The 14,017-nt window shown below is 43.3% G+C and overlaps 1 protein-coding gene across 1 annotated transcript; it reads left to right on the forward strand.

Moving 5' to 3' along the window:
- Positions 1 to 154: 154 nt before the first annotated feature.
- rab3c (RAB3C, member RAS oncogene family) lies at positions 155 to 14,017 on the forward strand (the record flags this gene model as incomplete). Its single annotated transcript, XM_083645112.1, has 5 exons — positions 155 to 213; positions 2,416 to 2,640; positions 8,474 to 8,592; positions 12,817 to 12,941; positions 13,827 to 14,017. The coding sequence occupies exons 1-5, from the start codon at positions 196 to 198 to the stop codon at positions 14,015 to 14,017; spliced, it is 678 nt and encodes a 225-aa protein (XP_083501238.1). The 5' UTR covers positions 155 to 195.

Here is a 14,017-nt window from a genome sequence, read left to right on the forward strand (position 1 = left end):
GGGCGGGGGATGATGGCAAGACCGAGAGTGACGCAAAACGAGAGGCCATTATTGCTCCACAAAAATAAATTAATTTCTGAGAGGTAGGCTACTGTAGGCTACCAAGTGGGAATTTATTTTAGGCTACAGGGAATGTGATTTTGAAACTGACCACTTTTGAGGAAAAAATTAGTTTATTGCACTGAGGAGCCCGAAATGGACTTGTATGGGAAGGTAAGGTACAGTTGCGTTTGCTGCCTACAGTAGCTATATAGGCTTATATAGCATATAGCTTTACAGCCTACATGGGGGGGGGGGGGGGGGGGGGGGGACATTTGTTTTATTAGGACTGCACAGCCACAGCGTGATAAATATAGTAGCCTAGGCTACATTATTTCAGTAGTGGGCAAATTTGTCCTGCTTTATTATGCCATTTATTGGAGTCAGTAATTCACGGGGAACGTCTGTAGGTGCTAATGAGTGTTTATTATGCTGGGTGAAAAACGGGGATTGGACTCTGTATTTCCCTAAGCGTCCAAAGTAAATCATCCAGCTGTTGGCAGTTGGACGCACTGCATGCAGAGTAATGTAGTCACAGTCCTTTCGCTGCCATCTTCCGTGTGCGCAGTGCTGCTATAGAAAACTACAACTCCCATCATCTTGTTCTCGGTGACGTCGGGGATACGCACATTACGCACTCTCGCTCGTACTCAGCCTCGTCACGGGCGCGTGCCAGATCCAACCGAAGGGGACAGCTCCCAGGTGCTGAAACTGGTCGGTGCTGCTGAAAAAAAAGGAAAGAAAAAAAGATCAGAAAAAACAACAACGCCTGCATTAGATAGGATAAAAACCGGAATTCTGCCAAGTGAGAGAGAAAGACACAGAGCCGAGGCCTTCCAAACAGGTTTGTCCACACAATGTCCTCCCTGCATTTTGATTGAGTTTAATGTATTAATAGTTATGTGGAAGAATTCCATCAATGGAAAAAATGACCTCATGACCAGAATTGCTTGTTAGCTAACGTTATGATGTTCGCACAAGCTGCCTGCTTTAACTAGGCTGTCGCGTTTCATAGGTCGATTGTAGGGTTTTATATTGTGGTATCTTTAAATAATGCGAGGATTTTGCACAAATATTTTGCAAGCAGTGTCCTTGCAAAATACAGATGCTATTTGTTCGACGGTGATTTTATACAAGGAAGCGAGCTGCGACCTATAGTGCATGATGTGCAGGATGGGGGTATTTTCTAGCTAGATATAGAGAGCTAGTAGCACATATTTGACAGAAGCATCCTTGCTTTGTCAAAACACTCACCTTGGAGCAAAGACTGTGCTCCAGTCATCTTGCTCCTGGTAGGCTACTATTCTTATCCTCTTGGGGCGTTGGACGCTGACACTATTGATAGCTATTGATAGAAATGCTCAGTGCATTAGAGGACCCATCTTTATTATTCTGCCTTTTAGCTCTTGTTATGACAGGAGGCTAGTATGTGAGTTTGCAAGAATATTTAATGTAGGCTTTGATACTGTACATGTGTTTTGGCGGTAGCCTAATTGAATTCAGCTGTTCTGATCTGGTAACAAGATATCAGACAGAACTGTTAGTAGCTAGAATGGAAAAATACTGTGCCCCAATGGAAACAACATTGAGCGAATTCTCTCACTCTAAAAATATAATGTGTCCACTTTGAAAATGTCACTTGATGTTCGTTGCCCACTATGTGGAAAAATACATCTGATTATATCATCAGAAATGTCACATTTGTAAGGAAATTGTTACTCTTTTAGGTAATAACTTTAATAATAACAACAGGGAGTTATACTTTCATCAGCATTCATTTGGCAAGAGTCTGAGTCATATTTTTAATTTGATGGATCTCATTTTGAAATTAAATGCCACCGTTTCCACCAAAGAAAGAATAGTGGTATAGGGAAGGTAAACTGCTGTGTTTGATGCTTGATTAACACTCATTGGTACAACTCTGTGCTGTGTTGTGCTGGTTAGCCTGACACAGCTGTCTGTCACCTCCGGTCTGTGACATGTATGAGAAGCTTGTATGTAGCCTACCTTTATGTGTGCATCTCTCTCTATCTATCTCTCTATCTCTAGCTCTTGCACACACACACACACACACACACACACACACACACACACACACACACACACACACACACACACACACACACACACACACACACACACACACACACACACACACACACCTACACACAAATAGAGGCTGGGTTACAGAATTGTGGAAGGTCACCCAGCAAAAAAAAATCTGCTACGTACAATATAAGATACCAGACTGCCATTGCTCTGTCAACACAGTGAAAAACTAATATTAACTCAGAGGTGAAGCTCTCAGCACACTGACTTCATCACGCTGTAGGACATGACCCTTACAGGAGATGGTCTCCCCTGGTGTCTCTGCAGATGGCTGCCACTCAGGATGTGAAAGGGAAGGGAGAGGGAGGCGACCAGAACTTTGACTACATGTTCAAGCTGCTGATCATCGGCAACAGCAGCGTGGGCAAAACCTCCTTCCTCTTCCGCTATGCCGACGACGCCTTCACCTCGGCCTTCGTCAGCACGGTGGGCATCGACTTCAAAGTGAAGACCGTCTACAAGAATGACAAGAGGATCAAACTCCAGATCTGGGTATGTGCAGCCACTGGGGGAGTGGTTCAGACAGAATCGCTTAACGGGTTAGAAGAATAGAAAAATATAGATTTTACACTGGCAGTTGCCTCGGGGGAGAAATATTAACATAGAAGCATTAAACATTTAGTATGCTGCAAAATATCTGAGTCCTGATGAAAATAGTCATGTAGCAGCAGATGAAACAGATGTAGCCATGTCAGTTGTAAGTTTTCTGGTACAGCAATCAAGACTATAATAATTTTTGCTTATCCTTCACTCTTTTACCGGCCAATACTTACTGTGCTATTTGCATCTCAACAATGTGTTGTAACTCCATATGCCGCATCTCTCATTTCAATCTATTTTTGACATAACCAGTACATTGCTGCTAACGCTTGAAGAGCCTCTGAATCCATTAAATCAAGTGGAACTGCAATTTACAGAGCATATGTAGACCGAGTTACTTATACATATCTATAGATATGATTTCTTTTGTCAATGAATGGTAATCCAGGAAAGAATAATTTGCTCATCGGGCTGATACTGATATATAAAAAAATGACTAACATCACCTGATAACGATATGGCTGCCGATATATCATGCATACAGGCCACAGAGTACTCCACCCATTTCACTAATGTCCTGCTTCTACCTCTCCATGCGAATCATGCATTCCCATTCATACTCTATGGAATAGAGATCACATTTGCACATTTGAATATAATCAATGTATGGAAGAAATGTACTTCCTATTGTCTTCCAAGGTTTCCTGGAGGACTAACTGTATCTATGCTATAAGGGGGAGGGAGGCTCTTTTGAGATGCCCTGCCCCCTCTTTGCCCTCCTTCTCTCAGTCATTGCGTTCCTGTAGAGTGATCCATGTATGTAAAACACATTATGCTGTCAATTTATGTCCAGACCCCTGATCTGTCTGCCCTGCACTCCATCTGTACATCTCTCATTTGATCAATACACGTATGTCAGCCCATCAAGGCCCGAGACAGGTTGTGACTTGATGGTTGTAGCCCGCATGCTTGGACAACCTGCCACAGGATTTTTGATGCCACACTTTTAACATCAGTTAGCTTGGACAAGAATTAAGAATAGCTATAGCAACTATAGCATGTGTCTTTTGCCCCTATCTATATTCCAAATCTACATAGAATACCCTTTGACTTCCAAATCTGCATAGAATAACCTTTGACCAGATTTGATCTCAATGAAGCCATTCTACAGCATATTTAAAGTTAAATCCTACAATTGATGCATCAGATTTCACAACAGAAAAATGGCGTTCAGTAGGCTACCGTGTCCGTTCATTTTGAATCCATTTGGCTGCCGCATTGGCTTTGAGGTTAATTAATTGAAGAAATCTTCAAAAAATATTGTAGTGTTTTTCCACAGCTTGACACTCTCTAATACTGTGGAAAAGGCGGAGACAGATGGAAGCTTCAACAATACTGACAGGAAGTGTTGGTTTGGCACACGGCAGGGAAGAGCACAGAAGCAACACTTCTGAATGTGTCTGTACGGCTGTGTGAAACTGCAAAATGTCTGAGGCTGTTTAATTATGAGTTCATATGTGTTATTCAAGGAGGTTGTCTCATAATACCTCTGAGATCCGATAGCCTTGGGAAAATTCTCTTTCGTCTCTCTTTGTCTTTTTCCATACTACACTAAATGCCCACCCTCCTATATTTCTTTTGTTCTGTCATAATAGCTGTCTTTTGCAGCAGTTAGCTACCCCTGGCATTTTGTGTCTGATAATGGAAGAGACAAACAACAAGCACTTAAACAGCATGTAAAAACTGTCTGTTAATGGAAGAGACAAACAACAAGCACTTAAACAGCATGTAAAAACTGTGTCTGTTAATGGAAGAGACAAACAACAAGCACGTAAACAGCATGTAAAAATGGTGTCTGATAATGGAAGAGACAAACAAGCATGTAAACAGCATGTAAACAGCATGTAAAAACTGTCTGATAATGGAAGAGACAAACAGCAAGCACTTAAACAGCATGTAAAAACTGTCTAATGGAAGAGACAAACAACAAGCACTTAAACAGCATGTAAAAAATGTGTCTGATAATGGAAGAGACAAACAACAAGCACTCAAACAGCATGTAAAAACTGTCTAATGGAAGAGACAAACAACAAGCACTTAAACAGCATGTAAAAACTGTCTAATGGAAGAGACAAACAACAAGCACTTAAACAGCATGTAAAAAATGTGTCTGATAATGGAAGAGACAAACAACAAGCACTCAAACAGCATGTAAAAAATGTGTCTGATAATGGAAGAGACAAACAACAAGCACTTAAACAGCATGTAAAAAATGTGTCTGATAATGGAAGAGACAAACAACAAGCACTCAAACAGCATGTAAAAACTGTCTAATGGAAGAGACAAACAACAAGCACTTAAACAGCATGTAAAAAATGTGTCTGATAATGGAAGAGACAAACAACAAGCACTCAAACAGCATGTAAAAACTGAGGTTGAAGGTAAACAGTCAAATGAGAGGCTAATCGAGGGTGATGTGTTTTTGTCATTAGCATATTCAGAGATAAAGACGATCACCCGTGCATCCACTTAATTGGCCTGTCTTTTTTAATTGGGCTCAGACAGAACTGAGACTTGGCCTGCCGTAAGTGGCCATTTAAGGTGATGGCTATTGGCAAATGCCATTGTGGCCGTTGCACAATTAAATCTGTGGGGAGATAAAGGTGTCATAGCCATGCATCGTACACTGGTCCCTGTTAGAGTCTGAGGCTGGACAAATGTGTCGGGTGTTTGCCAAGATGAAACTCAAGATTGTCAAAGAGTCAACTTATACTGAGTGACGTGGACTATTGTCAGCCTCCAGATACTCACCCTCCAGCAGTCAGCGTCTTGGATTGATTTGTGGTGAGCTGCAGGCCTGACTACAGGCGAAGCTTCTCAAACAGCTCCAATTCACTGGACTCGGCAGTTTATTTTTCTGTCTTGCTCTGTCGTTTTAACCGAGAACAAGCAAATCTGCTCACCAAAATAGCCCGGAAATGCAAAGGTCATTGTCAAGCACTTGGCCAAGAATCGATATAAGCTAATGAAATGTGTGGGATGCCTCGAAGTCTCTTTAGAATTCAGACAGGAGGAAGAACAGAGGTCAAAGCATCGTTCAGGAGATGAGAACTACAATGGCCTTACAAATGAACTGTCTGCCTAAGAAGCATAGAGAAGCCTAGTGCTTATAGTAGAGAAAATAAATCACCTGTGTTTTCATGTGACGTCCCTTGTTCTCAATGCATGTTTGTTACATCATGATAGTATATAAAACAAGAATCTGACATTGAAAATATGCGTATCTTAATACATGCACGCATGCACGAGCGCACGCACATTCATCCATTTGTGTTGTTACAAATCGACAGAATGTCCCAGTCAGCCGTGGTGTACGGTAGCTAGGCAGGCTATGAGCTGTGTCTCTGTGGAGTGAAGGTCAGAGATGTCCTCTGGCTATAACAGGCTGACTGTTACAGCCATGTTCACACTGACAGAGAGCAAACACAGCCCAGTGCTGCCAGTCGTCCCTCCTCCTGCACCTCTCCTGCTTTCCCACTGCAGGACTTTCCAAACTACTCTTCCTATTCATAGTATTCCCGTGATGCCACATGCATTTCCTACCAGTATGGCGCTTTACAATACACACAGCTCATTGGCTATTTTTGTCATTTGACTGTACACCTGTTCATTGATTACAATCACCTTGTTATTGTCCTGCCAAGATTGCCGTGTGAAGACCATGAATAGGTGGAGCAAAGCTGCAGAGGGACATTATTGTATTTACTTTTTTTTAATCAAATTCTTTTGGCCTGCCCCCCCGGCGTTTTGTAGCATTTCACATGCTTCCTCCGATACATGTGCAATCGCTAGCCGCTTCTTTTCACCCTCCCCCCTCCTCCCCCCTCCCACTAACTCTAGAGGAGAGGGCAAGCTCTTCTCCTTTGAGACTGTGGATGAGAGTGGGGAGATCAGGAGCACAGCCTTCAACAAGGAGATGGACACGTTTTTCCCTTCAGTGGAGCAAGGCAAGGTGAAGCTGGCCAACAAGGTGTACATGACGCTGAAGAACGATTACGAGATGACGCTCCATGCTAATACTGTAGCTCTATCGTGCCCTGCGGTGACAGCCAGGGCATTCCCACCATGCAGTGCAACTTTGTGCCCATCGCCAAGCTGGAGAACAGAGACAAGGATCATCGTCATTGATGTGATTGGAGTGTGTAAGAGTGCAGGGTTACCCGCATCACCACGAAGACCAGCAGAGAAGTTTCCAAGAGAGGCCTCCACTTAATGGACACCACTGGCAAAGTGGTGACAGCCACACTGTGGGGAGAGGAGGCGGAGAAGTTTGATGGCTCTAATCTGCCAGTGGTCGCCATCAAAGGAGCTCGCCTGTCTGATTTTGGGGGCAGATCTCTCTCTGCTTTGTTCGGCTCGTCATGGTCAACCCAGACATACCTGAGGCCTTTTGACTGAGGGCCTCGTATGACCAGGCTCTAAACAGCCAATCCCAGACAGAGACGAGGTCAGCGGGCAGCGGAGCACGTCATGTCACAGCCACTGATGATGTGGATGACATGGCATGAGTTGACATGAGTTTGCTCACAAAAAGTGCACCCATGGCGCATCGTCTCCACAGTCTCCACCCTAGAAATTGAGCGCGCACAGCGTGCACGTTTTCTAGTTGTAACAATTCAGCGTGACCAACTTGGAAAAAGGCTAACCAAATATAATGAATGTAGACACACTTGACAACAACAACTTGTAAAGACAGTACAATTTGTTTTCTAAACAAAGTTACACCATGCTCATTTTAATAAAGTAGAAACAAATTAGACAATATCAAAATAAATCTCCAGAGATGCAGATGAAAATCATAGGCAGTTGCTCTCAAAACTGCCCAAATGCATTTGTCTTCCTTCACCATGTAGCTGTAATCTACTTAAATCTAACTGTATTCAGAGGCATTAGCGTTTTCATTGACATCTCTTAGCAAGCTTCAGCGGCTGCTGTCGGGGCTTGTTTCCAAGGTAATGTGTGCTGTGCACCATGTAGCTATTACTACTCCTCAAATGCTCTGTAATCAGCTGCTGCCTTTGAGCCATTTGTTTAATCATGAGCAGTCTGCACTTTGCCAATCTTAAAATCATTTTACTCCAATTTTGTCCCTTTTTTTAATAAGAACCGCACATCACAGACTGAGCTCTGAATATGTGCTGTGTGGTCTATATGAACACAAGTGAATGATTGTTTTATTGAGGGAGAGGCCAGAGTCAACCAGATCAGCCCAAACTCAATCCTTATTATCGACATCTTATCAATGCAAGGGCAGCCAAGCAATTAGGCCAATGCTTGTTCCCACATCATGAACACAATAAATGTTGCGATAAGTAAATGTAGATTTGCTGAAAGGGAATGACAAATATATAAAAGAAGAATTTAGAGGGATAGCACGGGCCTTACATTTAAAAATGTTTGTAATGTTTAAAATAGAGGAATCACTACAGTAATGTCTGTGTAAAGTACTGTAGAAACACGGGCAAATCATTCTGCACACTGCAAATAAAAGGCTGGGGCAAAAAGTCACACACTTGTGCAATAAATTAGTTTATCAATTTTACTATCTTACAATAATTTGCTTCTTGCACCTGAATTACAATTGACTCATCTGAGAGCAATGTCTTTGTATACTCATTTACCATCAATATGAACAATTCAATACATTTTTAAGCCCATCCGTGACAGTGTCATCTAGCCAGCTAACAGCCATGCTAAATGCGCGCACCATGTTTTGTGTGTGTAGGACACAGCGGGCCAGGAGCGCTACAGAACCATCACCACTGCCTACTACCGCGGAGCCATGGGCTTCATCCTTATGTATGACATCACCAACGAGGAGTCCTTCGGTGCTGTGCAAGACTGGTGAGTCATGCTGGGTTCAACCTGGGCCATCAGTTGATATGAACCTGATTGATTTTCATTGATTGTTTCATATTAGCTTAATAGACTGATTGAGTTTATTTGTCAATTAAAAAAATGTTTTAGGCTATGTAGAAAAAGGAAGCAATGGTCATCACATACACATCTTCCAATTAAGGTACCATTGATAACACAATGGAGCTTGAATGCCTTATTTCCATTGTGGTCCTTTAAGGTTTCATCTCTCAGCCTTTTTGTATTCAGTGTATGGATTACAGGCCATTCTAAGCATTTCCGTCCTCATTGTTACTGTACGTGCATCAGATGAACATCTCAAAAGAGCTTCCTGTTTCTTGCCATAATCTAATCAGGTGGCATCCTGCCCACTATCTATTGGATGGTTTCTCCTTCTGAAGAAACACATCCAAACTGTTCGCCTTCCACTCCATCTAAATTATATTTACTCGCCTAACAGTATCAATATTTGAAATAGGTCAGCTTAATTTCTCTCTCTCTCTCTTCCTATGTCTATCTCCCTATCTCTCTCTCTTCCTGTCTCTCTCCCTATCTCTATCTCTCTCTCCCTCCCTCCCCTCCCCCACAGCCTTCTGTCACCTCTTGTCTTTGACATGTAAGAGCCTTGTATGTACAGTATGCGTGCATCTTTCTCTGAGTAGGCGATCTAGGGGAAACTTGTCAAGGACATAGCTCTCATCCATTCATGAGTCACACAAACGTCTGTGCCGGCCGAACAGTAAACTCTGTGCCGAGCCAAATGTCTGTGATTGATGATACAGTCATGTCTAAAATAAGAAGTGGAAGGCTACATTAAATCAGCTGCAGAAAGCAGGTTTCTGGGTTAAGATTCTTGCTCTAGAAAAAAACACATTCTCATGAGCGCAAACAACAAAATACACTAGGAGGAAAGCGTTGTGAAACACAGGATATTTTAGCTCCTGTCGTTTGAAATGAACTTGTGTTCTGATTTGCATTTTGCTGATTTTCTCCTTGCCCCTGCAGCCTCTCCACAGGTGTTGTAGCGAGGAAACTGTCCCTTTCCATTTTCTCTAGTCTATTTGCACCCCACTGTTCTGCAGTTATCTCTCTCTGCCAGCCCACAGCCATTATATATTTGGAAGGAAAGATTTACAAGTCATCACGGTAGCATTCTCACGATGTTAATTTTGCATCAGCTGCTTACTTGATACAGAGATATTGATACGATTCTACCTGATAGGGATGTTGTGGTGTTTTTGTAGTTGATATTCTACCTGCGTGCGATGTGGCTTGCACCCATTGTGAGACTGTGACGATCACTATTAAGGCCAGTGTCCACTGGCTATCTATCCTTTACCTAGCAGCATTTGACAGCTGCTTGGGAAAGCATTTGTCACCGGTGCATTTGACACTATTGAACGCCCGTTTGATGCTCGGTGTTCTTTTGCTACTATAGCAAATAGTGAATGTATATAGGAGCGCTGCACCAAGCATGATTGGGATTAAAGGGATAGTTCGGATTTCTTGAGGTGGGGTTGTATGAGGTACTTGCTGACAGTCAGTGTACTACATGCAGTAGAATGCAGCCAGCGTGCTCAAAGTTTGGAGAAATGGAGACCAGCCGCGTCAGGCATGTAGTGCTGTCTGCTGAGTGTGAATAGGGTCATGACCAAAAAAAACAAGCCAGTGGACATCTGCACTGTAGCCACATTGCTCACTTCTTGCAGCACATGTGAAGATTTCAGCCAAAAACAGAAGGGAAGCATCTTATGTCTCTCTCACACACACACACACACACACACACACACACGTTCGTGTTGTTGTTGTTATTGTTGTTGTTGTTGTTGTTGTTGTTTTTACGGTTTTGCTCGTTACCCTGTTCACACTCAGCTGACAGCTCTACTTGCCTCCATTTCTCCAAACTGGGACCGCACCGGCTACATTCTACTGCATGTAGTATTATGCAAGTACCTCATACAACCCCACATTAAAAAAAAATCCTGAACTATCCCTTTAACAGTATGCATTTCTTTCCACTGTATACAACAAGACGGATAAGGCGGTGCTGTAAAGAGAGATTGAGGTATACACACCTCTTTATTCTTTCATAGGTTCGACAACATTTTGACAAAGAACTGCATTATGAGTCTGAATACTGTCTGTGATTGATAATTTAAATCAACCAACCAGTAGATTTGAGTGTGCCACTAGCAGTCCTTATCCTGGAGTTACTTGGGAGCTTGCACCAGACCGTGCATGAATCAAACAATTAGCCTCTTTGCGAAGAGTCTCTCTCTCTCTCTCTCTCTCTCTCTCTCCCTCCCTCCGTCTGCATAACCACAATCTTTCTTTTGCCTTTGCCACAGGCTTCCACTTTCTCTTTTCCTTGTTCCTTGTGACAAGGTTGCAGAAAAAAGCATTTCCATGGCAACAGCTCCTTCCCTGGTTGTGCCTGAATTAAGCTTATGACATGCTCATTTCCAGTCTGTGACAAAGACAGAAAACAGGGAAATATTGTAATGCTAACACCAAATGTAAAATAGTTAAAAGAAAAACGATTTTAATGGGAATTAATGGAAATAATTTGCAGATACAGACCTAAAGACTATGTAACACTGCAAGATACAGACACAGCTCAGGGCAACGATGTCTTTCAACTTGGTTTTCTGTCAGAGCTAATATTATCAGCATTTGGATTTGAAATGACCCACATCTGAACCCATATAACAAGCCAGAGCTGGACAGAGGGAGAAGGCGTGCCAACATCACACTGCCCTCTCTTTCCCTCTCTCTCTCTCTCTCTCTCTCTCTCTCTCTCTCTCTCTCTCTCTCTCTCTCCCCCCTCTCTCTCACCCCCTCTCTCCCTCTCTCTCTCTCTCTCTCTCTCCCCCCTCTCTCAATCTCTTTCTCTTTCCCTCTCCCTCTCTCTCCCCCCTCTCCCCTCTCTCTCTCTCCCCCCCTCTCTCTCTCCCCTCTCTCTCCCCCTCTCTCACTCTCTCTCTCCCCCCTCTCTCTCAATCACTTTCTCTCTCAGTCTCGCTCTCGTTCTTGTGTTCAGCGGGTGGTGTGTTAGGTGCCCTAGTTTCAGTCAAACTGCACCACCACAGGAGAGATTTGTTCCTTAAATCCTTTCCCAAATTGTGTTCAGAGGAGCAACGTCAATGACTTCAGTTTCTCATAAATCTGAACGTTGAAATTGTTTGCTTGTTTCAGACTTTGTCATGCTGCTGGAAGGGTTACATGCACCACACTATAAAGAAACATGTCTCATACTTGTAATCAGGGATGTAGTGGAGGATAAACCTGCCTGAACACAGCCTATCCACTCCCCCACGCCCCCTGAATTTCCTCCCATTTTCTCCTCAATTGTACTTGGCCAATCTTCCCCCTGCTGCCCCGTTCGCTGCTCCACCCTCTCCCGATCTGGGGAGAGCCATAGACTAGCACCATGCTTCCTCCGACACGCTTCTTTTCACCCGACATATTCCCATCAGTTCCCTTCCGCCCTGAACAGACTGACCAGAGCAGGCGCTAGTGCAGCAACCAGGACACATTCCCCTAATCCGGCTTCCCACCCGCAGACACAAACCAATCGTGCCTGTTTATGGACGCCCGACCAAGCCGGAGGTAACACGGGGCGCGAACCTGTGACCCTCGTGTTGGTAGGCAGGGACACTTTTTATATCTGGAGTTTACCCACCGTTTTTAGGCCTGGCATAAATCTGTATTATGTGAATTCATAGTAGACAGAAAGTAGTATCAAATTGATATAGGATAGGATATGATAGAATACATTATATCACTTTCAAGTTTACATGAACATCAGTTTGTAGCACATTTTAGAAACCCTGACTAGCTTCATAACAGCTACATGACAGCATTCATTAGGGCATCATGTAATAAATGTCCTCCTGCCATGTGCCATTTTCAGTTCACAATGGCAGCTGCTAGAGGGCTTTTATTTTGAACTCAGTAAAATGACACACTCTCTTGTCACCAATTATTACATAAATGCCGAATGAAAGATGGAATAAGGATTGAATCACTGTGAGTGAGCAGAAGCGGCGCACAACCTTTGCTCCAAGTCATTCTGTCTCCCGTGTCTCATAATCATGTCCAACAAACAATGTATTAGCACAATATAATTGTAACCAAAATTTGACATAGCTGCGGCATCGATTTGATTGTGTTGCATTGGCTTCTGTCTCTACTGTATGTTATCTCATGCAGGTCGACCCAGATAAAAACCTACTCCTGGGACAATGCCCAGGTGGTGCTGGCTGGCAATAAGTGTGATATGGAAGAGGAGAGAGTGGTCTCTGTGGATAGTGGAAGGCTGCTAGCAGAACAGCTGGGTAAGCAGAATTCACCCTATTGTTTCAAATTTAAAATTGGGTGCATCGTGACATTGCTGCTATCACAGTAAAACGTGACATTTTGGTGTTTAACCCCCCCCGCCCCCCTTACTTGCCACTTAGCACTAGCAGTGGTAGAAAGAGTAGGCCTACTAAAGTCCTGCTCCAGTAGAAGTACTGTTACTTGGCTCATATTTTAGTTGAAGTGAAATGACTGCTGTAGAAATGTGCTTACTGTAGGCAAAAGTAAAAAGTAGCTCATTGAAAATACACGTAGAAAATAGAACATTGTTAGATGTGATCTTTCCGCTGTGATTGTACTCTAAGAGCACGAGAGGACAGAGTTCAAAGTAGATTCTTTGAAATGGAAACTGGGAAAACTGGAAACCAGTGATGTCATTCATGCACAAATGACATCATTGGTCCACAACTTTGCTCAAATCAACTCAACTCATAACTGTAAAACTAAATGAATGACTGCAAAACTGTTACAAGTTGTTACTGATACAAAGGTGGATGAAAATCGGTGGTGTCCCTTTAAGGAGAGTCTACAAGTGTACTCTGATATGGATGTGATTTGAAATGTAGCAAAGTACAATACGTCAGACAAAATTTAAAATAGTGACTACAAGTACCCAAAACCGCTCTCAATTTGAGTAACGGGAGTAAATGTAATTAGTTACTTCCACCCCTGATACATAAATTACCTGTTTGAAATTAAACTAAGGAGCAATACTGCTCAGTCGAAGCAGCTTTTTTGCATCCTCTGTCCAGGGGCAGCAGACCACAATAACTCTCTCTCTCTCTCTCTCTCTCTCTCTCTCTCTCTTTCTCTCTCTCTCTCTCTCTCTCTCTCTCTCTCTCTTAATGTCTCCTCTCGCCAAGGCTTCGAGTTCTTCGAGACGAGTGCCAAGGACAACATCAACGTGAAGCAGACCTTTGAGCGCCTCGTCGACCTCATTTGCGACAAGATGTCGGAGAGCTTGGACACAGACCCGGCCGTCACCACGGGCGCCCCCACTGCCAAGCTCACAGACAGCGCCCCGCCCCTCCAGCAGCCCGGCTGCAATTGTTAG

Source organism: Poromitra crassiceps (genome assembly GCF_964638095.1).
Source record: "Poromitra crassiceps genome assembly, chromosome: 10".
Taxonomy (NCBI): domain Eukaryota; kingdom Metazoa; phylum Chordata; class Actinopteri; order Beryciformes; family Melamphaidae; genus Poromitra; species Poromitra crassiceps.